At 41.9% G+C, this 26,398-nt stretch overlaps 1 protein-coding gene across 1 annotated transcript in view; it reads right to left on the reverse strand.

Annotated features, from left to right (window-relative positions):
* The window catches only part of ripor3 (RIPOR family member 3), a 105,925-nt gene that overhangs the window by 27,086 nt on the left and 52,441 nt on the right, over positions 1 to 26,398 (reverse strand). The window contains 7 exon segments of the mRNA XM_053316720.1: positions 6,096 to 6,199; positions 6,202 to 6,223; positions 6,381 to 6,434; positions 7,518 to 7,541; positions 7,738 to 7,816; positions 10,094 to 10,246; positions 13,942 to 14,040. Of these exon segments, the coding sequence (XP_053172695.1) occupies positions 6,096 to 6,199; positions 6,202 to 6,223; positions 6,381 to 6,434; positions 7,518 to 7,541; positions 7,738 to 7,816; positions 10,094 to 10,246; positions 13,942 to 14,039 (534 nt within the window). The 5' untranslated portion in view covers position 14,040.

The raw sequence follows: 26,398 nt of genomic DNA on the forward strand, positions 1-26,398 counted from the left end.
ATTCTCATCATTCTTAGAGGTGTTTATACTTTAACTGGCCGATCAGATTCAGAGAGTTTTTATTAAGACTCACGACGTGTGTGTGTGTGTGTGTGTGTGTGTGTGTGTGTGTGTGTGTGAGTGAGTGAGTGTGTGTGTGTGTGTGTGTGTGTGTGTGTGAGTGTGTGTGTGTGTGTGTGTGTGTGTGTGTGTGAGTGTGTGTGTGTGTGTGAGTGTGTGTGTGTGTGTGTGTGTGTGTGTGTGTGTGTGAGTGAGTGTTAGAGGCTCGGTGAAGTCATGAAGCTCATTTCTTCTGAATGAAAGTGAGACAAAGTGCTTTTCTGTGTCTTCTTCATGTGTGTTTATGTGAGTAGAAAACAGATCCGAGGGGGAAGGAAGCTAAAAACCTCTGCTGCTCGTTGATGAGGAAAGTCAGAGACGTCATAATAAGGAAAGGAGGGAATGTAGGAAAAGGTAAAAGGAGGTAAAGGAGGTGAAGGAGGTGAAGGAGGTGAAAGCAGAATAAGATAATAAATAGACGTAAATGTGCGAGACGGACAGACGGAGGCCATGAATGAGTCCTCAGTCGTCTGCTAATGACCTTTGACCCCGCGGCTGCAAACAGAAGAATCCCTCAGAGACCGTCACACACACACACACACACACACACACACACACACACACACCATGTTATTTCATTTGGCAGCGTTACGTCTTCTCTTCTCTCTCAGGAGACGATGTTTAACCTTCCTGTCGTCCTCACGGGTCAAACTGACCCCGTCTGTTTTGACTGTTCCTTCTGTCCTTGCTCCCTCCTCCCCTTTCCTTCCTACCATCCTTCTTTCCTCCCTCTCTCCTTCTCTCCTCCTCCTTTCCTCTGTTCTTCTTTCCTCTCTCTCTCGAACCTTCCTTCTTTCCTCCCTCCTTCTCTTCCTTTCCCTCCTTCCTTCCTTTCCTTCCTCCCGTCCTTCTTTCCTCCCTCCCGTCCTTCTTTCATCCCTCTCTCCTTATCTCTTCCTTCTGTCCTCTGTCCTTCTTTCCTCCCTCCCTCGTACCTTCCTTCATTCCTTCCTTCTTTCCTCCGTCCGTCCATCTGTCCTTCCTTCCTTGCTTCCTTCCTTCCTCCCTCCCTCCTTTCCTTTCTTCTTCCTCTCTTCCATCATTCCTTTCTTCCCTTCCTTCTTTCTTCCTCCCTTCCATCCTTCCTTCCTCCTTTCCTTCCTTCCTTCATTCCTTCCTTCCCTCTTTCCTTCCTTCCTCCCTTCCTTCTTTCCTTCCTTCCCTCCTTCCTTCCTTGACTCAAGGACAACAGGAGGGTTAAGTGGCGGCCAAGTTCAGATTTCTCTCTGTGTGATAACTCCGATCACAAGAATCTGTTTTATTGTGTGTGTGTGTGTGTGTGTGTGTGTGTGTGTGTGTGTGTGTGTGTGTGTGTGTGTGTGTGTGTGTGTGTGTGTGTGTGTTTGGTGATGAAATCGCTCCATTTTTTGCAGCATTAACAAAAAAAGCAGCTTGTAATAAAAACAGAGCAGCTGCTGTTTGTGTTGTAGTTATAATATCAACTCTGGTTTCCTCTGGGATCGCTCTCAGCTTTTTATTTATTTAGTGATTCTGTGTCGAGGCAGATCCACGCCCAACCAGAGTCCGGCTCTACTTGAGGGTTTCTTCCTCTTTAAATTAAATTAAAGAGTTCAGTCTAGACCTGATCTATGTGTGAAGTGCACTGAGATAACTTTAGCTGTGATTTGGTGTTATATAAATAAATAAATAAATAAAGGTTAATTGACTGGTCTGTATATGAATAAGATATTGACCTTTTTTGACCTTTATTGATCAGGTTGAGCATTTTCATAGTAGCACACCTTTTAACTTCAAAAGCAGACTTAAAATAATACATAATTTTACTTTTTTTGCAAGAATTATAAACACAGAATATTAATTTTAAAAAAAGCACCAATCAGCACAATCTCCTGTTTTTTAAATTTATATTATAAACTATTATTATTATTATTACAGTAATATATAATATAATAATACTAGAGCTGTGACTCTCAACCTGGCTTCTTAACCTTCCTGTCGTCCGACCGGGTCAAATTGACCCCGTCTGTTTTGACTGTTCCTTCTTTCCTCCCTTCCTCCCTTCCTTCCTTCCTTCCTTCCTTCCTTCCATCCTTCCTTCCTTCCTTCCTTCCTTCCATCCTTCTCTACTTACTTCCTTCCTCTTTTCCTCATTAATCCTTTCCTTCCATCCTTCCTTCCTTCCTCCTTTCATTCCTCCCTCCTTACTCCTTTCTTTTCTTACTCCCTTCCTCTTTTCCTCATTAATCCTTTCCTTCCATCCTTCCTTCCTTCCTCCTTTCATTCCTCCCTCCTTACTCCTTTCTTTCCTTCCTTTTTCCTTCCTTCCTTCCTCTTTTCCTCATTAATCCTTTCCTTCCTTTAAGCCAAAATGCATTAAATGTCTGTCTCAGTTGTTTCTTATAGTGACATTAAAGTTTTTTCTCTCTTTATTAGAATCTGCACAATCTCCTGTTTTTTTTAAATTTATATTATTACTATTATTATTATTACAGTAATATATAATATAATATTACTAGAGCTGTGACTCTTAACCTGGCTTCTTAACCTTCCTGTCGTCCGACCGGGTCAAATTGACCCCGTCTGTTTTGACTATTCCTTCTTTCCTCCCTTCATCCCTTCCTCCCTTCCTTCCTTCCATCCTTCTCTACTTACTTCCTTCCTCTTTTCATCATTAATCCTTTCCTTCCATCCTTCCTTCCTTCCTCCTTTCATTCCTCCCTCCTTACTCCTTTCTTTCCTTCCTTTTTCCTTCCTTCCTTCCTCTTTTCCTCATTAATCCTTTCCTTCCATCCTTCCTTCCTTCCTCCTTTCATTCCTCCCTCCTTACTCCTTTCTTTCCTTCCTTTTTCCTTCCTTCCTTCCTCTTTTCCTCATTAATCCTTTCCTTCCTTTAAGCCAAAATGCATTAAATGGCTGTCTCAGTTGTTTCTTGTAGTGACATTAAAGTTTTTTCTCTCTTTATTAGTTTTTTCTCTCTTTGTTCATCCAAGACCAGATTTCTCTCACACTTCCTAAATGTCTCTTTTCTTCACACTGATATAAACACTCTCTCTCTCTCACAGCAGCAGCAGCAACACGTACAGTTTGACTTTAATAATGATAAAAGTGAAATAAGTCTCAGCTGTGATTCAGACTCTGGAAGTTGTTTTGCAGCAAAGTGTTTAGCTGTTAATTACTTCTGCATGTCGTCTGTTACACAGATGCTTCAGAAAGGAAGTTAAAGAATCAGCGTGTGAGTGTTTTACAGCTTTTAATCATTTAATCATTTAGTTTGGTGAAATGAAGAAAATGAAGTTTAACCTTCATGTTAAACTGACCCCGTCTGTTTTGACTGTTCCTTCTTTCCTCCCTTCTTTCCTTCCATCTGTCCTTCCTTCTACCTTCCTTCCTTCTCTCCTCCATCCTTCCTCCCTTCCCTTCCTCCTCCCTCCCTCCCTTCCTTCTTTACTCCCATCCTTCTTCCTACCTTCCTTCCTCCCTTCCTTCTTTCCTTCCGTCCTTCTTCATTCACTTCCTCCTTCCTTCTTCCCTTCCTTCCTTCTTTCCTCCTACCTTCCTTCCTTCCTACCTTCCTTCCTTCCTCCATCCCTCCCTTCCTCTTTTCCTTCCTTCTTCCTCCCTCCCTTCCATCCTTCCATCCTTCCTTCCTCCCTCCCTTCCTTTCCTTCTTCCTTCCTCCCTCCCTCCCTTCCTCCTCTCCTTCCTCCCTCCCTTCCAACCTTCCTTCTTCCTTCTTCCTCCCTCCCTCCCTTCCTTCCTTGACTTGAGGACAACAGGAGGGATAATAATGTTAAACAGTAGCATAACTTCCTCGTTAATGAACTGAAACTAGGTCACAGTTGAACGTAAAATGACCCTAAACTGTGTCGGAGGGATGCTGAACATGTTTTCAGACAGCAGACAGGAAGTTTGACTTTTCTTTGGGTCGTTCATCATGTGTGCGATGACGTTGTGTATATCTGTGTTTAGTCGTGTTTTCGGCCCTGTGACCTTTCATCTGCTGCACACATCAGCGCATCACGGCTCGACGGTGATGGATGTCTCACACCTGAGAGACATTTTAACAGCAGCAGAAACACATGTTGTATATATACTGTATGTTCTCCCTTTAATGCTGTGAGCTGGATTTAAAGGTTTTATTCAAATCTGCATCTTTTAAAATCACTTTTCTTAATTTACTCTTTATGATAAGAAGGATTTTATTAATGCTAGCAAACTGTTTTATTCCTAACATGTCATATTTGTTTCATAATAGTTATATTATTATTGGGGTTTCTGCTCAATTTAAATTTTGTATTATGTTTTAATCCTCCTGTTGTCCTCGAGTCAAGGAAGGAAGGGAGAGGGGAAGGAAGGAGGGAAGGAAGAAGGAAGGAAATGAGGGAGGAAGGAAGAAGGGAAGGAAGGAAAGGAGGGAGGAAGGAGCGATGGAAGGGAGGAAGAAGGAAGGATGGAAGGATGGAAAGAAGAAGGAAGGATAAGGAAGGAAGGGAGGAAGGAAGGAAGGAAGGGAGGAAGAAGGAACGAAAGGAGGAAGGAAGGATGGAAGGATGGAAAGAAGAAGGAAGGAAAGGAGGGAGGAGAGAAGGAAGGAAGGAAGGAAGGATGGAAGGAAGGAAAGGAGGAAGGAAGGAAGGAAGGAAGGGAAGAAAGAAGGAAGGAAAGGAAGGAGGAGGGAAGGACAGATGGAAGGAAGGAAGGAAGGAAGGAAGGGAAGAAAGAAGGAACAGTCAAAACAGACGGGGTCAGTTTGACCCAGGAGGACGACAGGAAGGTTAAATAGTAAAAGGTTATTTTTATTACCAATTTAAACTCTCAGTTGAACTATTTTGCCTTTTCCTCTCTCCACCAGACTCATTCAGTGTGAAGGAAGCAACAAAAGAGAAAACGTTCCCACCATAACTTCAGCCTCTGATCCAAACCGGATCCATGACGGTCCGCGTAACGCTTATCAGTCCACCAAAAGAAAACCCCTGAAGCTGAGTTTTTATGAACTCTTTGACATCCGCAGAGGCCCGAAAGTGTTTAAGGCAAATATGTGGTTTATCTCTGAGATGCATTATAATATATCCTGCAGAATATATTTAATGTGTGTTCAGCTTTAAGTAAATCCACATGTAGTCCAACTTTAAATATTGTTTTTCTCTGCATGTCTTCCTCCCAGACTCTGAATAATACAGTTATAATGAAGCATCTATTAGCAACCAACTAAACCAACTTAACACTTTTTCCCACTTTTCTTATAATTTGTATTAAATTGCACCGATTTCTGTAAAATCTCCTATAATATATCCTGCAGAATACATTTAATGTGTTAGTCCAAGATCAAAATATACAGCAGATAAGACGACGGCATGAGAGTGAATTCTGTTAAATCGAGTATTAAAGCCTCGAGTCAAGGAAGGAAAGGAGGGAGGGAGGAAAGAAGGGAGGAAGACGGAAGGAAAGGAGGGAGGTAGGGAGGGAGGGAGGGAGGGAGGGAAAGACATATGTATTTCCTGCAGACGTACTCTCACTCTAACCTTAACCACATGTACAAAAATCAGCTTTTTCCTAATTGGACACACACACACACACACACACACACACACACACACACACACACACACACACACACACACACACACACACACACACACACACACACACACACACACACACACACAACCACACACACACACAGGCACACACTCTTCATCATAGCCTTTCACTCCACCTTCAAATGCTGCCTTTTAGAAGAACTATTAACACATTTTATTTCTTAAGTAGTCGTATAAACTAGTTACTGTAACACACACACACACACACACACACACACACACACACACACACGCACACACACACACACACACACACACACAGGTCACTTTTGTATAAAAACTACACAGACTTATATTTATTTCCTGCAGACGTACTCTCACTCTAACCTTAACCACATGTATAAAAATCAGCTTTTTCCTAATTGGACACACACACACACACACACACACACACACACACACACACACACACACACACACATACACACACGGTACCTGCAGGCTGTGTCTGTGGTTGCGGTTGAGCTCCAGCAGACTCTCTCTGGAGGCTCGGCTGGACGGTGACAGTGAGAAAGCTCTCTTCATGTTGACCGCTCCCTGTACGTCTCATACAGCTCCTCCACCTGCACACACACACACACACACACACACACACACACACACACACACACACACACACACACACACACACACACACACACACACACACACAGAATGAATACATGAATAACTGTCCCTTCATCACTTAAACCAGAGTTGAGGATAAACTTTTTTTCTTACCTTGCTCATTTGAAACTCTAATCTTCGTATGTATCTCTCCAGCGCTCTGATCTCCTGTGAAAGTAAAAACATATGACATGAATATCATCTGTAAATAAATCATGTATTCAATCTAAATTTAGTTGAGTTTTTTAAAAAAAGTTTAAAGTCTCTTCATGTTGATTTTTATGCTTTACTGAAGTGAAGTGACTGAGAGGTAACATGACTTATTTTAAGCGTGTAGCTCATATTTGAGGGAAAAAAGAGATTAATTTAGTTAAAACTACATATACATGAAATGAAATGAGAGAGTTTGTAGTTTTTTGGCATTATGGTGCCATTTCTTGTGTTTGCAGTGCTGTTCGAAAGTTTTAGGCTCTAAAAGTAAAGTGAGGATTCCAGAAATAGTTCTTATTTATCAATTAACTTCATATAAAGTTGATTAAACTGCAGAAAAATAATAATAATAAAATCAATATGGGTTGTTGTGAGCAGCTTTGCCTTTAAATCAGCAGCAGTCCTCAGTACACCTGCACACAGTTTTCAAAGTCCTCTCTATGTTTAAGAGCAGGCTTCAAACTTTCCTTTCTGATAAAGCTTCTAGTTTATGCTGCTATAGACTTAGACTCCCATGATGCACTGCTCTCCTCCTCTTCCTCCCTCTGTATCCTTTTACATGCATGTACTATTAATGCATTCACTAGATTAAACTTCTTCCTCTGTGTTCTCTGTGTTCTCTCATCTCACAGACAGATGCATCAACGTTCAGGTCCTGATAGACGGACATGTGACTCTCTCTCTCTCTCTCTCTCTCTCTCTCTCTCTCTCTCTCTCTCTCTCTCTCTCTGAAGATTGATTGATTGATTGAGTCTGTCGTTCCTCTATATTGGACAAGTTTACAAAGTTCTTCTTCTGGGGATTTCAGCGTAGCTCTATATGACTCTAGCTGTATGTTTGGGGTCATTTGGGGTCACGCTGCAGAACACATTAGCCTCCCTGATTGTGTTGCATTATATACAAAGATCTGAACATCTAATGTGTCTTAAACTCTTGCACAGTTCTGCATATTCATATCGAGCTTCATATTGAAAGCACTTCAAATATGTGTTGAAAAATGTGGATTTGCAGAGAGAAACATGTTTGTGGTGCAAAGATTACCTTCTCCAGATCGTACAGAAAGGCCTGGAAACAGAGCAGAAGCATCATTATCATCATCATCATCATCATCATCTTCATCATCATCATCATTGCTGCTGTCATCATTACCACCCACAAACAAATCAAACTATCCACCACACCCATACATACATATTTCACACACACACACACACACACACACACACTATCTCCCTCTCTTTCTCTCTCTCTCTCTGCTCACCAGTCTGGAGTTTCTCTTGGTTTCTCTCTGTTGTGAAGACAGGAAGTCCATCTCAGCCTGGTGGCCGTCCAGATATTCCCTGCACACAGTCGCATCAGCAGCATGAGAGATTTACACATGCAGAGAAATTATATAACGTTTGAAGCAGAGATGCAGCAAAACAGCAACACACCAGTGGAATAAAGCTGCTTTCACTTCATATGAGTTCAGATATTTATCAGTTTCTAGTTTTTAAATATCATTCATGTCAACATTGAAGTGGTTATTAAAGCTTTTTACCTCACATTTTTGACTTAGACTTTAATAATTAAAGAAATTAAAACTTCATGAGTGAATCAAGGAAGCTACACTTGTCTCTTGTTAGCTAAGTAAAGGAAACTGATCCTAATTTTAGTTTTCTTCATGCAACTGTGCAGCATATATGTAAATTTGTTATCTGTATTTAAATCTCTGTTGTCCTCGAGTCAAGGAAGGAAGGGAGGAAGAAGGAAGGGAGGAAGAAAGGAAAGGAGGGAGGAAGGAAGGAGGGAAGGAAGGAAAGGAGGGAGGAAGGAAGGAGGGAAGGAAGGAAAGGAGGAAGGAAAGGAGGGAGGGAGGAAGGAAGGAAGGAAGAAGGAAGAAAAGAAGGGAGGGAGGAAGGAAGGAAGGAAGAATGAAGGAAGGAAAGGAGGGAGGAAGGAAGGAGGGAAGGAAGGAAAGGAGGAAGGAAGGATGGAGGAAAGAAGGAAGGAAGGAGGGAAGGATGGAGGAAGGAAGGAAAGGAGGAAGGAAGGGAGGAAGAAGAAAGGAAAGGAGGGAGGGAGGAAGGAAGGAAGGAAGAAGGAAGGAAGGAAGAAAAGGAGGGAGAGAGGGAGAAAGGAAGGAAGAAGGAAGGAAGGGAGGGAGGATGGAGGAAAGAAGGAAGAAGGAAGGAAGGGAGGGAGGATGGAGGAAAGAAGGAAGGAAAGAAGGAGGGAGGGAGGAAGGAAGGACAGAGGGAAGAAGGAATGGAGGAAGGAAAGGAAGGAAGGAAAGAATAAGGAAAGAAGGACAGAGGAAAGAAGGAAGGGAGGAAGGAAAGGAAAGGAAGGAAAAAACAAGTACAGCAAGTAAAATTCAACAGCTAAGATGAAAAACACACATTAAAACAAATAAACTATAAATGTTCTTATAAATAAATGTTTATAATGGAAACAAGATTAGTAGTCTGGTAGTCTAGCAGCTTACTGAGGTCATAGCAGCTAATATGTTTGCTGCTGAAGCTGATGAGAATGTTATTAATGTCACTTCCTGTCTGAACTTTCTGGTTGTTTCCTGTTTTATTTTGAAATGTTTTCACCTTGTGTTTCCTCATGTGCTTCACCTGTGTCCTGTTTGTTTTACCCCTCGTATATTTATGACTTGGTTTTCTGTTTAGTCTCATCTAAATTTGTCAGTTTTTGTCCAGTTTTATCAACTTTCACCATTTCCTGTCAGTATTTTTATGTTTTTCTTGGTTCTGTTTAGCTCAATACTTTGTTCTTTTGGTTTTTGACCTCATGATGGCACTAAAGGAAAAGTTAGATTTAACTTATTATGATTCATCCTATAGGGAACATGAATATGTGTGTTGTGGCGTTGGTGCTAAAATGAAATTAATGATCTCCAAAGTCAGTATGATTCATCCTCAGGTGACCATGGATGTTTGCACCAAATTTCATGTTAAAAAAAATAAAGAAAAGAGCCTCCTTATCCACAAATTCATCTGTTGTGTTATATATTTAAACAGTGAAGCAGCAGATCTCACAAAGAACCAGGAGCAGTCTTCATATAAATCCCCCCCGCTACAGTTTTAAACACAGGCGGGGAGTTCTGGTCCTCTGAAATGAGGCCAACGCGGAAGTAACTTAGAACTGCATTCTATCAAAAGGCCACCAGGGGGCGACCGTCTCTATACAAGTCAATGGAGAATTCACCAACTTCTCACTTGATTTCTAACCTCAGTAAACGTTTTCAAAATGTGTTTATGGTCTCAATCGCTAGTTTAAAGCCTTCTTCAATGCAGTATGATGTTCATTTGGGACATTTTGGCCTCCCTGATTTTATATTTGATGATAAAGCAGGGTATGCATTAGGGCGTGGCTACGTCCTGATTGACAGGTTGATTGACCAATGTCCTCGAGATCCAGCCCTCGCAACCATAGCAACCTCCCCGCTCCGCCCATGGCCATATAAGTAGAATTCGTGTTTTTATTTTTCCCAGCATGCACCTGAAATTTTCAAGATGGCGCTGCCTAGATTCGAAACTATTGGCTTCCGAGCAGCAGTCCACAAACCAATGGGTGACGTCACGGATGTTACGTCCATTTCTTTTATACAGCCTATGGTTTAAACGTACTTGAGTCCTTTGCGTAGTGCCTGGAAGACTCGGTCCACTTCCTCCGGCTGCAGAGACAGATTCGCTCCTCCTTTGATGGGAGACAGGTGCATCCTGGGTGATTTACCTCCAGCTTTGGCTTTGGAGCGAAAAGAAGTCCGAACAGACGGCGGCCTAAAAAAAAAACACACAAATACAGACAGAATGAGATAATTATCCATCAGGAGAAAGAAAGAAAGAGAAGCTTCAGTCTGTTTTTTTCTGCCATATTTCTGTAATTAGAGACTTGGCTGAGAACAGTGTTTTCATGGTGTGTGTGTGTGTGTGTGTGTGTGTGTGTGTGTGTGTGTGTGTGTGTGTGTGTGTGTGTGTGTGTGTGTGTGTGTGTGTGTGTGTGTGTGTGTGTGTGTGTGTGTGTGCGTTTGTGTCGCCCCTGTCAGTGTGTGTGTGGTCATGTTTACAGCTGGGTAATGTCACCAATCAAACTCCGTATGAAGACTCATCAGAGACCACAAAGTGTTTATACTGTCGGGACACACGAGATGCTCAGGAACGAATATAGAGAGTGTGTGTGTGTGTGTGTGTGTGTGTGTGTGTGTGTGTGTGTGTGTGTGTGTTGTGTTTGAATATGTACATTTTTTGGGGGGGTTTCTTTCTCTCTCTCACACACATGCACAGGAAGTACATTCCAGCTCTGCCTCTCCTCCTAACATGACATTTTGTTCTCTGTCTCTCTGTCTGTGTGTCTCTCTCTCTCTGTCTCTGTGTCTCTCTCTCACTTTGTCTGTGTCTCTCCTCTCTCTCTCTCTCTCTCATCTCTCTCTCTCTCTCTCTCTCTCTCTCTCTCTCTCTCTCTCTCTCTCTCTCTCTCTCTCTCTCTCTCTTCTCTCTCTCTCTCTCTCTCTCTCTCTCTCTCTCTCTCTCTCCTCTCTCTCTCTCTCTCTCTCGATCTCTCTCTCTCTCTCTCTCGACATCTGTGTGTGTGTTTTTTTTTGTGTCCTCCTTCAATTAGAAACAACATCTTTACAGTTAAAGTCTGCGGGTGCGTTCACTGTCTGCCCATCAACGAGGAACAGAACAGGCTCGTCTGGAGGATGAAGGGATTTCCCTCCACATGCCATCGGGACAGTTTCGCTTTAAATCTTTAAAGGACGACAACAGATCGCCTTTTATTGTCTCACAGGGGTGGAAAAACAGCTTCCACAGATGGCTGATCTATATTAATGCCAACACCAGCCCAGATTTTGGTCAAAGTTTCTGTTTATTTCTGCCTCATGTTGTGCTTTCTGTCATCCCGACAGATACGGGAATAAATGGAAATCTCCTCAGGGACACGAGTCCTCAAAAATGTGTGTGGCCTTAAAATGCTTTTGTTTTATTTAGACAGCACAGTGGTTCATTTGAAGTTTGTTTTCATATTGTAGAAAATGTGTTTTGGACCTCTTGGAAATCTCGAGAGTGTTTAAAAATGATCTTGAATAAATGTAGACAGAGTTAAATGTGCTCCAAATGTCAAAATATGAAGTAAAATCATAACACATACAACTATAAAAAAAAAAGAGTTTCAACTTTCCTAAATGATCTTAAATCTTAAATCAATATTTCTGCTTTTAGCTCAGATTATCCTTCAAACACAATTGGATTTGATGTATTTACACAGGCGACCAAACGAGGTGCCACATTTATCTCCAATCAGCACCATGTGTACTGGCTGACCAAAACTCAACAAACCAACAACATAATCACAGCCTGAAATTGTTAAATAAAACCATATGATTATGATTTTTAGTGCTAGTTCTTTTTCTTTTTTGGTAAACTTTAGTGTTTTTCTGCTTTTACCACAAACTTCTCTCCAGCTGTGTGGATGTGTTTTTAACAACCAGACTACCTGCTGCGGACAGTAATCAATAGAAATGATTTACTGATTTTTTTCTTTAACCCTTAAACAGACCTTACTAGTTATGTCATTTGCACCTCAAGTAAGGAAGGAATGAAGGAAAGAAGGAAGGAAGGAAATCACGGAAGAAGGAAGGAAAGGAGGAAGGAAGGGAAGCAAGGGAGGAAGAAGGAAGGAAAGGAAGGAGGGAGGAAGGAAGGAAGGTAGGAAGGAAAGGAGGGAAGAAGGAAGGAAAGGAGGGAAGAAGGAAGGAAAGGAGGGAGGAAGGGAAGGAAGGGAGGAAGGAGGAAGGAAAGGAAGGAGGGAGGAAGGAAGGAAGGGATGAAGGAAAGGAGGGAAGAAGGAAGGAAGGACAGATGAAGGAAGGAAGAAAGGACAGAAGGGGGGAGCATTTACCCTAACAGCTGAACTTAGATCTGAGGAAGGAAGGAAGGAAGGAAGGAAGGAAGGAAGGAAGGAAGGAAGGACGGACGGACAGAGGAAGGAAGGAAGGAAGGAAGGAAGGAAGGAAGGAAGGAAGGACAGAGGAAGGACTCGGGAGGACAACACGAAGGTTAAAGAGTCTGTATCTCCTGGTGCACGTTGCCTGTTTAAGGGTTAAGCATTAACGATGCTCAACCCGACAGCAGAGCTCAGTTATTATTATCACCTTAAAGTAAAACCTTTAAATACTCTGCATTAATAGCCAGAATGAAGATGATTATATACATACAGTACAACCTGATCTGAAAACACTAGTATACCTTCACTGGCTCCCTGTCCCACTCAGAATTGAGTACAAGGTCTCCCTCCTCACCCACCAGTGCATTCACGGACATGCCCCCCTATACCTTAAAGAACTCCTCACTGCAGATGTCTTTAAAAGAGACCTAAAAACTTATCTCTTTACTAAAGCATTTTGCTAAGTGTCTTATATATGTTCTCTTTTAACCTTTTATTTTATTTTCTGCTCTGTAGCACTTTGAGATTGTTGAAATGTAAAGTGCAATACAAATTAAATTTATTATTATTATTATTATTATTATTATATACAGCACTTGAGTACAGTGTATCTAGCCTAGATTGGCCCTTCGTCAGGTACAAAGGCATCAAATTGACTAAATAGTGTAAATAGTCTTTGTCCCTTCTAGGAATGTGGCTACAAGCAGAGTTACAGCACAAAAATAAATATATATATATATATGTTTTTAAATATAATAAAGATGTAAAAGTTGTGTGGTCGACACACACATCCAGAATAAAAAACAGTTGCTGGACCAAAGAAGTAAATCTGTAACGGCAGAAGAAAGTCTGCACAATGTTTGAGTCTTTTAGAAACACAGAGTAACTATAATTTTTTTAGAAAGCACCCTGATAGGAAAGATGTGCATATATTTAATACACTGATGACTTTTAATCTAATTGAGACAGTAAACTGCAGCAGGTGTACGAGTACACACCAACACCTCCGCTGATTAAAGCTTAAACCCAACTTCTACATCTTCTCTATTTTACTACCTGTAAAATCTACAGTAGTTTAATTTAATCACCAACGACATAAAACATAAAACCAACAGTAAAATAAACCAGTCAGCAGAAATTTTGGACTTCCTGCGGAGAACATAATTGAAATACAAAGACTGATGATTTCTTTGTCTTTGTTTATCATGATTAAATCTATCCATCAGGACGTTTTGATCTGATGCATTTGATTGGTGTCTAGTCCAAGACAGTAACATTGAGCATTTTAAAGCACATTTAAAAAATGTACTCAGTAACAGATGAATGTAATTGTAATGTTATGTAACTGCAATGATGAATTTAATGTAACTAACTACTTCATTTAAACCATAGCCTACTAAGTAAACAAAATAGCTTCTCAATTAGAGTAACATGAATACCTGTAATTCATCACCTCTGAATCTATTTTTATCTCTATTGATTTATTGGTTTTTACTCCTGTTCTCATTGGCTATAACAGTCTGTCACTCACCGCCGTCGTCCAGTCAGAGAGCTGAATCCGGTGAAGGAGCGGCTCCTGTGGATCAAACCTCCATCGGACGGAGAGTCGAATCTCAGCTTCACCGACATCCTGAAGAGACAAAGAGAGAAAGAGAGAGAGAGAAAGAAGAGTTAAAAAGGAGGACTGAGCAACATTTTAATCATATTTGAGGGGTGTTGCAAACTATTTCCCATTAAAAACCAATTAACTGCACCCACACATACTCAACATCAGCTGAGTCATAGAAGATGATGCTATAAGCGATTGATCCGTTGATAGATAGATTTATTTTGCCAGACCTCCATGACTTCAACCACACTACTTCCAAACCAGTGAAATTACACTAATCGCATCAAGTTTCCCCCCCCCCCCCCCCCCCCCCCAATCCAAACCAGCATTTTCAAACATAAACCAAAGTTCAAATGGCTGACGCAAGATTTCAGGCTCAATATTTTTTTTTTTTAACAAATTCCTCTTCAGACCTCAGAGTTGTGGCTTAGTTTAACAAGATTAACGAGAAAGCATCTACCACCAGCCAGAGGTCAGAAAAACTGTTAAAAACCGTGTAAAGTGAATTCAGACATTTTCTTCTAAACACATTAAATAGGTCATAAATGTATTTCTAAAAAAGGTGTAAAAAGCATTTCAACCATTTAGATTTGAATTGTGGAGCTAGGCTTCACAAACTGTGTTTCAAGATTTCTGTGTTCAGGATTTAGTGATTAGCATAAACCCGCCCCTGCTGCTGTAGAGGTATAAATACATTCAGCACACACTACTACTACTACATTCTACAGTTAGCCAGCTAGCTGAGTTAGCCGCCGAGCTAACAGCCGAGTTAGCCGCCGAGCTAGCAGCTGAGTTAGCAGCAGAAAGCTATCAGACCTGGCATCAGTGTTTCTGACTTCGATTGACAGGTGAAACTTGGTAGGGGGCGGGGTTTCAGCGAACTCGGCGGTGAATTATTGTTAATATCTACCACTACTACTACTACAGTCTACAGTTAGCCAGTTAGCCGAGCTAGCCGCCGAGTTAGCCGCCGGGCTAGCAGATGAGCTAGCAACAGAAAGCTCTCAGACGTAGCGTCCATGTTTCTGGTAGAGGTGGTGATTTTGATTGACAGATGACGCTTGGAAGGGGGCGGGGTTTCAGCGGACTCGGTGGGCACTCCCACAGCGTTTGGGAGCAGAGAAAGAGGCTGATTTTTACACAACTTTGAAGCCTAATTTCATATATTTGGCGATTTTTTTAATCATTCAAATTTGGCAGGGTGGTTAACAACACATGTTTCTGTGGTATGTCAAACTCAGAACACATATTTATTCTTATTTTACACAGACTTTACACCTTTGAAAAATCATTATTTTTTTAGCAATTGTTGCAATTTTTGTTGAGTGGTGGTAGTAGTATATGAAGAGGTAAGAATAGTTGCTCTAGTTTTTCTTTTTTTATAATATTTTACTGTTGTTTCTGGTTTGACTTTGTTGTCTATTTCCACTTCATTTACTTAACTCACACAGGAATTTGTACATCTACCACTTTTGAGGATCCTCATTGTCATAATAACCATAATCCCCAACTTTAACCATCACAACCACACATCTAACCAAAGATTACCCTAAAAATAGGTCATAAAAAACCCCAAACAGCCCTTTGAGGAAGTGATAACCAGACAAAAAGAAGCCTTAACTCCCAAAGGTTGAGGTCACAAACTTTGAAGAACAAGAGAACAAACACAAACACAAACACAAACACACACACACACACACACAGACAGTAATCCACAAACACAACCTCACTTACTCCCCCGAACAGGAAACAGAGGTCCAACATCTTTGTGACACACCAAGAAAAAAAAGAGCCTCAGACAAAAGAGTCACGCTAACTACATACATGTGTGTAGACCAACACAATCGCTCTTTTGGATAGTTTCAAGCCAAGTGCCTCAAATAGCAGAGTATCATTTTAGGGTAAAGTCCCTGTTCGGGTGTCACACTTACAACAACAGGCGCATTTGGCCTCTTTAAAGAAGTACGGACGCCCCTCAAAGTCTGGCAGAGTCCTCCCTTACAGAGTATTTTAAAAATGTACCAGAGGAGAAGGAGCCAAAAGACTTTATGAGGTGTGGCTTCACAGATACAGAGGTGGTCATGTGGGGGGGGGGGGGGGGGGTTGTAGGGACATGGAGGACACCAAAATACCACTATAGAGTAAAGACAGAGTTTGACAGTCACTAGAAGCACATTCATGACTTTTTTGTGGTACCTGTGTTGCTCCTAGGTTAGCAACTCCGCTATGAGAGGGTCTGTGTGCATTTGTGTGTCTTTATGAAGAGCAAATATAGTTGTAGCCAGAAGTAGAACAATGCAACTCAAGGCCAGGTGTCCATACCAAACAATACTACAACTTCTAGATTGGCACTTTGATTGTTGCATGCTCATACAATAGACTCCCAATTACAGATATACAAAGTCTTCCTCGTTAGGAGTAGGTGCTTGTATACAGCTTATACAACATGTTTCCCTTTTTTCTCCCCATTGACTTCCACATTTTTTATTTAGTTTGATTTTTTTACCCCAACTTTATTGAGTAAATGTTTGTGTTGTTCGGCGATGTTGATGCTATAGTGCGACATCTAGTGGCTGAACGTCGTGTACTGCAACTTTAAAGACAGTGAAGAGAGAAAAAAGGGTGGCGCAAAGTATAAAAATGTCAATCCATAATGAGGAATAGGTGGTATTAAACTAAATCCCATCATGTGTAGTCTTCATATACAGACACAAAAATAAGCTTAGTGAAGGTTTAGTCAGGATAAACCATCTTTCTGTTCACATCTATAGATTTATATCTCATCCCTCGGTCATTCTGATCTCTCTCACAACTCATAATCTCCTTGCTGTCATTTCTGTTCACATCAATCAGTCGCATCTAACCAATAGCATAGTGACACACATTCATTGTCAGTCTATCATACTGCAGCTGTCTTTTTAAATATGTTACCACCTCTCCATCACCACCCAGTCTTCCCAGATTCATCACTTCATCAACCTCATTAACCTCAGGCTCAGCAGAAGTTATAAGCCACCACCAGTGTTTGGACTCCACTTAACCCAAAGACTTTTAACGATACCTAATCATCAATATCATCTGTATTAATAAACAACTCCTTTTTGCTTCATTCTTTGGTCTCTCCTCTTCCACAGTCTGGATGCCATCTGCTCCGAGCTTGTCATGTGTTTCCTGTGAAATATGAGGTCGGTTGAAGTTAAAACAACAACTCTATTATGCTTTACGTGGTCATCAGATGGGTTTTCTTCTAAATGAGTCTAAATGATCCTTTTTTAATGGTAGTTTACTATTCGTGTGTTTCTGTTGTAGAAAAGAAAGGATCAATCATGGTCCAAACTCAAACTCAGCATCTTTACTATGAGCTGACGACGATGGCTAAACATCATGAACGTGCAGTTTTAGTGATTATCTTGGCCAGTATTTTTCCCCACTTCTTTGTGTTTCCTGTGCAGTTCAGAGCTTTCCTGAATAAGATTTGTACCAATAGTATGTCAAAAAAATATGCTGCCAGTGAAAGTAGTTCAGGATAACCCAGTTTTGGAGTCCTGACCCAGAATGTAAGAAAAACTACGGTCCTGATGCCAAAACCAACAAGCAGTCGCCCTAGTAACCACACATAACACACAGGGATGGAGAAACCAGGTCTGGTGATTTTGAACACAAAGTCGGCCAAGTGAGCACTTATAATACTACACTACACACACTCTTTGGTGCTAATTACCTTCCCACCTACGTGTCTCCCAGTGGAGGAAGTCACCGGGAAAAAGGTTTTAGTTTTTCAGGGTCAGAGAGTCCCATGACAAGAACATACATACTTAACCCTCCTGTTGTCCTCAAGGAGAGGAAGGAAGGAAGGGAAGGAAAGGAAGGGAGGAAGAAGTAAGGAAGGGAGGGAGGAAAGAAGGAAGGAAGGGAGGGAGAAGGAAGAAAGGAAGGAAGGGAGAAGGAAGGGAGGGAGGGAAGGAGGAAGGAAAGGAAGGAAGGAAGGAAGGGAGGAAGAAGGAAGGAAAGGAGGGAGGAAGAAGGAAGGAAGGAAGGGAGGAAAGAAGGACAGATGGAAGGAAGAAAGGAAGGAAGGAAGAAAGAAGGAAGGGAAGGAAGGAAGGAGGGAAAGGAGGAAGGAAAGAAGGAAGGAAGGTGGAAGGCAGGGAGGAAAGAAGGAAGGAAGGAGGGAGAAAGGAAGGAAGGGAAGGAAAGGAAGGGAGGAAGGAAGGGAGGAAGAAGAAAGGAAGGGAGGGAGGGAGGAAAGAAGGAAGGAAGGGAGGGAGGGAGGAAGGAAAGGAAGGAAGGGAGGAAGAAGGAAGGAAGGGAGGGAGGAAGGACGAAGGAAGGAAAGGAGGGAGGGAGGATGGAAGGAAGAAAGAAGTAAGGAAGGTAGGAGGGAGGAAGGGAGGAAAGAAGGGAGGGAGGGAGGAAGAAGGAAGGAAGAAGGAAGGAAAGGAGGGAAGAAGAAAGGAAGTAAGGAAAGAAGAAGTAAGGAAACGAGGGAGGGAAGGAAGGTAGGAGGGAAATGAGGAAGGAAAGAAGGAAGGAAGGTGGAAGGCAGGGAGGAAAGAAGGAAGGAAAGAGGGAGGGAGAAAGCAAGGGAGGAAAGGAAATAAGGAAGGAAGGGAGGAAAGAAGGAACAGTCAAAACAGACGGGGTCAATTTGACCCAGGAGGACGACAGGAAGGTTAAGATGAATAATGATTGATGTGAAAGTTTGAGGAATCTCCGCCAAAATCTTTGAGCACATGTTGAACTTCTCAAGGCTATAGGTTCAGTTTTATGGGGACACACAGAAGATATACGTCAACTTCAACCCGTGTCTTATGATGATTTGTGTCTCTGAGTGAATTCTATCAACAGTCTTGAAGAAGTGGAAAGTAACAGAGCATTTAACTGGGAGGACTGGGAGCTGTTTACCTTATTTGAATCGAGGGTCTTAAGACAGACGCTGTCATCAGCTGCACAGACTGTAAAACCATTAGAGGCACTTTTCTGTTTTGTGGTTTTTGGCTTATAAATTAAAATGACTTGTGCCTAGTGTATTTTATTTTAAGATACTTTAGTAGTTTTATTTTATGCTGTTTAATACTTCTACTCTAACTTTTAAATTCCTTCCTTCCTTCTTTCCTTCTTTCCTTCCTTCCTTCCTTCCTTCCTTCTGTCTGTCCTTCTTCCCTTCCTCCCTTCCTCTCTCTTTCTTTTGTTCCTCTCCTTCCTCCCTTCCTTCTGTCCTTCTTCCCTCCTTCCTTCTCTTTCTTTCCTCCCCATGACCTTCCTTCCTTCCTTCCTTCCTTCCTTCCTTCCTTCCTCCCTCTCTCTTTCTTTTGTTCCTCTCCTTCCTCCCTTCCTTCTCTCCTTCCTCCCTCCTTCCTTCTCTTTCGTTCCTCTCTGTCCTCCGTTCCTTCTATCTGTCCTTCTTCCCTTCCTCCCTCCTTCTCTCTTTCTTTCATTCCTCTCTTTCCTCCCTTCCTTCTGTCCTTCCTCCCTCCTTCCATCTCTTTCTTTTGTTCATCTCGTTCCTCCCTTCCTTCCTCCCTCCTTCCTTCTCTTTCTTTCCTCCCCATGACCTTCCTTCCTTCCTTCCTTCCTTCCTTCCTTCCTCCCTCTCTCTTTCTTTCGTTCCTCTCTTTCCTCCCTTCCTTCTGTCCTTCCTTCCTCCCTCCCTCCTTCCTTGTCTCTATTTTTTGTTCCTCTCTTTCCTCCCTTCCTTCCGTCTGTCCTTCTTCCCTTCCTCCCTCCTTCTCTCTTTCTTTTGTTCCTCTCTTTCCTCCCTTCTGTCTGTCCTTCCTCCCTCCTTCCTTCTCTTTCTTTCCTCCCCATGACCTTCCTTCTTTCCTCTGTCCTTCTTTCTTTCTCTCCTTCTCTCCTTCCTTCCCTCCTTCTGTCCTTCCTTCCTTCTTTCTTTCCTTCCTTCCTTCCTTCCTTCCCTCCCCCCTCCTTCCTTCCTTCCTTCCTCCCTCCTTTCCTTCCTTCTTCTTCCCTTCCATCCTTCCTTCCTTTCCTTCCTCCCTTCCTTCCTTGACTCGAGGACAACAGGAGGGTTAAAGATCAAATCAGTGGTTCACAACATTTTTTTGGGCTTGTGTTTAGGTCCTTTTGGTCACATTTGAGATGTTCATGAGTTGTTAAGAGACATTTCCCCTCTGAACTCAGATGGTTTCATTTATAAGTGGGCAAATTATCCAATATTTTCACATTTAAACACCAAAAAATGAATTCACATATGTATAGCACAACTCTATTTATTCTTACTTTACACAGACTTTAAACACGGATGTGATATTCTTACACTGTGGTATTGGACTTGAGTTTCATTGACTGTCTGCTGTCTGGGACCTTGGGAGCCTTTTGAGCTTTTTTTTTTTTTAAATCAAAATGGCCAATTCATCTCTTTCACTTGACTGAATGAATTCATCATTCAGCGCTCCACTCTTTTAAAGGTCAGCTCAAATTGCAGAGTTTTTGTATAATTTAAACGTTGTAGGTAATATATAAATGTCTGTGTAAGTTTCATTACCAAGAGATTTGGATTCATGTACTTTGAAAACCTGAGAATAATTGACATTACAGGCCTTGTTATAATACTACACTACACACACACCCTTTGGTGCTAATTACCGTCCCACCTACGTGTCTCCCAGTGGAGGGAGTCACTGGGAAAAAGGTTTTAGTTTTTCAGGGTCAGAGAGTCCCATGACAAGAACATACATACTTAATCCTCCTGCTGTCCTTAAGGAAAGGAAGGAAGGAAGGGAGGAAGGGAAGGAAGGAAGGGAGGGAGGAAGGTGAGGAAGGAATGAAGAATGAAGGAAGGGAGGAAGAAGGAAGGAAAGGAGGGAGGAAGGAAGGAAGGAAGGAAGGAAGGAAGGAAGGAAGGAAGGAAAGGAGGCAGGGAGGAAGGAGGGAGGGAGGGAGGAAGGAAGGAAGGAAAGGAGGGAGGAAGAAGGAAGGAAGGAGGGAGGAAGAAGGAAGGAGGGAGGGAGGAAGGAAAGAATGAGGGAGGAAGGGAGAAAGGAAAGGAAGAAGGAAGGAAAGGAGGCATGACGGGAGGAAGAAGGAAGGAAAGGAGGGAGGGAGGAAAGAAGGAAGGAGGGAGGGAAGGAGGAAGAAGGAAGGAAAGGAGGGAGGGAGGGAGGAAAGGAAAAGAGGAAGGAAGAAAGAAGGAAAGGAGGGAAGAAGGAAGGGAGGAAAGAAAAGAAGGAAGGTAGGAGGGAGGGAGGAAAGAAGGAAGGTAGGAGGGAGGGAGGAAAGAAGGAAAGAAGGAAGGAAGGATGGGATGGATTTTTGTGTTATTTAAACGTTGTAGGTAATATATAAACGTCTGTGTAAGTTTCATTACCAAGAGATTTGGATTCATGTGCTTTGAAAACCTGAGAATAATTTACATTACAGGCCTTGTTAGGAAAAACCTTTGAACTACTATTTGCTGAGTATATGCTTTTAATAAACGGCTATGCTTGGAGGGATCCGTTCAGCTGTGTTAAGCTGAGAGCAGCAGAATAACCACAGCTCAATCCTGGCCCAACGCCACTTTAACCAACTGTAACAAGTGATGTGAAGAATGTAAAACACATCACGCCATCAAACAAGCACAAAGTCTATTTCTGCCGTCACAGATTACATCTACACCTGTCAGCTCTGGCTTTACTCGTAACACTTTTAAAAAAAAATGTCAGCTCACAAAAGTCACCTGGAAAAAGCTTTAAAATTTTAAAATCACATCATATATTTGTCTTGTTTTACTGCACCTTGACAGATTTCTGCATGTTTCAGTCTGAAAAATTGCTTTTTAAATTGAACTTTTTGGGACTTGACTCCACCTGTGTGTTCCAGCTTTGTCTCTAACTTTGTGTTTGTTCAGAGGAATTGAAGGATTTCCTCTGAACCACTGAATCATCGCCACATGTAGCCATGAAGCAGACAGACAAGACTTTCAGAGAGGAGGAGGAGGGAGAGAAAGAGTTGTGGTTGTTAGTTGGATTTTTAAAAGGACGAAACAATCGGCGTAATGAGTAAACAAGAAAGAAAGATAGTTCGGGTGTTGTAGAAATGGGAAAAATAAGGAAAATGACAAGACAGATGAGCTATAATTAGAAACAAGATGATATATAGTACATCATAAAGGCAGCAGATCAACCCTAAACAGCTGTGGAGAACAAGCAGAGGAACACACACACACACACACACACACACACACACACACACACACACACACACACATACACACACACATACACACACACATACACACACAAGAAATGTCCCAGATCTCCTTTAACAATGTTTAAAATCCTGACACACCCTCTAGTCTTGTAAATGAGCTGTTTAAAGGGGCTCTGGGTCACTCACACACACACAGACGCACACGCACACACACACACACACACACACACACACACACAGACGCACAGCTGAAGCAGTTCGGGACCTCCTCTGTTTACACTGAGAGAGAGTCTGCTGGAAAAAGAGAAATAGAGCAGAAACATGTTGAGAAGTGAGAAGTTACATCTGACTGTAAACTGAGACCGAAGGAGAAAGAAAGAAAATATAAGATCAGTGCAATGTGCATGAATGATGGAGAATGAACTCATTAACCAGAACGTGTCAAACCATTCTTAATTTTATTAGTCTGTCTAAGATGTTCCCACAGCCCTACGTTCCCACAGCCCTATGTTCCCTCATATATAATACATTTTCCTCCCATCAAAATTAGGCCCTATGTTCCCTCAGCCCTATGCTCCCACAGCCCTATGTTCCCTCAGCCCTACGTTCCCACATACGTATGTTCCCTCAGCCCTATGTTCCCACATTCCTATGTTCCCTCAGCCCTGTGTCCCTTCATCCCTATGTTCCCTCAGCCATATGTTCCCACAGTCCTATGTTCCCTCAGCCATATGTTCCCTCAGTTTAATAATAAAATAAAGAATTACACCTGTCTTGACTCGGGTTAAAGGGGGGGTTAAAGGGAACAGCCATAGCTGTGCTGTGGGAAAGTAGGCCTGAGGGAACAATAGGGCCTAATTTAGTGGAAAATCCTTGAGGGAACATAAGGCTGAGGGAACATTGGGACTAATTTTGATGGGAGGAAAACTTCTTAGAAATGTGGGAACATCTATTTGCCTAGTTTACATTGTATAGTTGTTGTTGTTAACTTGACACCACTGTAAATGAGGATTTCTCTTCAAGGGTCTTTCGAGGTAAAATAAAAGTCAATAATAGTGAGTGGAGCAATAATTTCCAACGTGTATTTGAAGGCCTAAATTCAGCGATTGAGACCAGAATGACTCATAGAAAAAAAAAAAGAGTATTCCTGGAGAGAAGCTGAGACTTTTTGAATGGGAGTCAGTTGGAGCATAAAGCAGCTGTCTGTGGCGTCCGAAGGGTTTTCAGCACTGGCTTCGGCCTCAAGCAGACGCTACTCGAATCATAAACCAAAAGCAGCATGATTTCAGATTACATGTTCATTATTTTTATCATCATTTTCTAAGTTGTTTATTTCCACATCGAGCAGTTACGCAGCAACATTATCCGCTCTTTTTGAGTTATGGTGAATGTAAGTCCAACTTTCACTCTTGTTTAACTCTGTTTTTACTCTCTATCAACTCCAGAGGGAAATATCTGGCTACTTAACCTTTGTGTCGTCCTCTCGGGTCAAATTGACCCCATCTGTTTTTTGTTTTTTTCTGTTTTGACTCTTCCTTCCTTCCTTACTTCCTTCCTTCCTTCCTTCTTTTTTTCCTTTCTCCCTCCCTCCTTTCCTTCCTTCTTCCTCCCTTCCTCCTTTTCTTCCTTCTTCCTTCTTTCCTCTGTCCTTCTTTCCTTCCTTCTTCCTTCTTTCCCCTGTCTTTCTTTCCTTCCTTCCTCCCTACCTTCCTTCCTCCCTCCCTTCCTCTTTTCCTTCCTTCCCTCCTTCCATCCTTTCTCCTTTCATTCCTTCTTCCTCCCTTCCTTCCTTCCTTTTTTCTTCCTCCATTCCTTTCTTCCCTCTTTCCTCCCTTCCTCCTTTCCTTCCTTCTTCCTCCCTTCCTTCCTTGACTCGAGGACAACAGGAGGGTTAATGCTTCACTATGTTTCTACATTTTGAACAGTAGAAACTTTCAAACAGCTGAATGTGTAAACTCAACAATTCCCTCTTGCCACCTCTTATGTAATATACTTTTTTTGTTGATTATACATAATTATTTTTCTCACTTATTTTATGATCTTCTCTTTTTGCATCCTGCTGTTTTCATTTAAACCTGAACCCTGCCAGCTGATTTCTCTGATGATTGATTATCTGCTGTTTGGCTGGAGGTGTGCAGGCCCGCTGACTGCAGCAGATGGTGCAGCTTTCTGTTGGATGACAATCTGCAGCTTTTTTTTGTTTGAATCTTCTTGATTGAAAAATAACTGCGAGTCAGGGCCAAGTCCTGAGAGTGAAGACAACTGAATAATGAACATGTGAAAAATATATAAAAACCTGTCATAAAAACGTTTAAATGTTCAAAAGAAATAAATCAAACCTGGAATGTGACTCAAATGTGAAAATGTGGGAGGCACATTCCAGGAGTGATGAAGAATTCAGGGAGGATGAGGACGGTGTGTGTGTGTGTGTGTGTGTGTGTGTGTCCACGTGTTTTTGTTCCTCCTGGGGACCTTTCTATATTAAAAACACTGAACTTTTTGGGAACACTACTCCTCACTGGGTCCAAAACTTGGTTCTTATAAGGTAAACACATCTTATCTAAGGTGATTTAAGTCATAAGATCATTTAAGTGTGCATTGAGGTTAGTTTAAAGTCAGGGTCAGGCATGAATAGGTGATGGTTAACCCTCCTGTTGTCCTCGAGTCAAGGAAGGGAGGGAGGAAGAAGGAAGGAAAGGATGAAGAAGGAAGGAAGGGATGAAGAAGGAGGGAGGGAGGAAGAAGGAAGGAATGGATGAAGAAGGAAGGAAGGGATGAAGAAGGAGGGAGGAATGAAGGAAGGACAGGAAGGAAAGGAAGGAAAAGAAAGGAAAGAAGGAAGGAAAGGAGGAAAGAAGGGAGGAAGGAAGGAAAGGTGAAGGAAAGAAGGAAGGAAGGAAGGTAGGAGGGAGGAACATTAAAAACAGACGGGGTCAAATTGACCCAGGAGGATGACACAAAGGTTAAGTGATGATTAAGGTCATTTGAACAATTATTAAATGCCTGTATTATCACTGCACATCAATACAACCAAATTGTGTGTCACCATTTGGTTGATAATACATAAAAAAACTGCAAGAAATTATATACATAAAACAACAGACAGTATGACACATAAAAGACAACATTTGGATAACAAGTACAGCTCAGGTGCGGAGTTCTGGTCCTCTGAAATGACGCGGAAGTAACTTAGAGCTGCATTCTATCAAAAGGCCACCAGGGGGCGACCGTCTCTATACAAGTCAATGGAGAATTCACCAACTTCTCACTTGATTTCTAACCTCAGTAAACGTTTTCAAAATGTGTTTATGGTCTCAATCGCTAGTTTAAAGCCTTCTTCAATGCAGTATGATGTTCATTTGGGACATTTTGGCCTCCCTGATTTTATATGTGACGATAAAGCAGGGTATGCATTAGGGCGTGGCTACGTCCTGATTGACAGGTTGATTGCCCAATGTCCTCGAGATCCAGCCCTCGCAACCATAGCAACCTCCCCGCTCCGCCCATGGCCCCGCATCATGCCCATATAAGTAGAACGCGTGTTTTTATTTTTCCCAGCATGCACCTGAAATTTTCAAGATGGCGCTGCCGAGATTTGAAACTATTGACTTCCGAGCAGCAGTCCACAAACCAATGGGTGACGTCACGGATGTTACGCCCATTTTTTGTATACAGTCTATGGTACAGCTGCACAAACTAATAGATTCATGACTAAAACTGTGTGTAGTCTTATGCATACACATTAATTTAATCAGATTTATAAAGCTGTGCATACGAATGCTTCTGTCATATAAATCTCTGTCATTGTGGAGCCTGGCTGCATGTGCACAAGCTTCATTTCCACTCCTACAGTTTATGCATTAATGCACAAAGACACGCCTCTGAACCAGCTGTTTTCATTCCAGCTTGTACACCTGTCAATGAAAGAAGACGTCCAGCTTGACAGATCGTGTTGCACCAACAAGATTCTCCAACAGTCACAACAGCTGTTTGTATGAGCGGCTGTGCATCGCTCTTATAAAGCCCATATCATTAATTCAGTTCATGGAGCCGTAAACTGCCTCAGTGTAGCTCTCATATCTAAACTGACTTTACATGGTGTGACACAACCAAGGATAAAATCACAGAATCAGTTATCAACCCAAAAAAGATTCCTTCCTTTCTTTCTTTCTTTCTTTCTTTCTTTCTTTCTTTCTTTCTTTCTTTCTTTCTTTCTTTCTTTCTTTCT

Source organism: Scomber japonicus, chromosome 3, assembly GCF_027409825.1.
Source record: "Scomber japonicus isolate fScoJap1 chromosome 3, fScoJap1.pri, whole genome shotgun sequence".
In the NCBI taxonomy this organism is placed as follows: domain Eukaryota; kingdom Metazoa; phylum Chordata; class Actinopteri; order Scombriformes; family Scombridae; genus Scomber; species Scomber japonicus.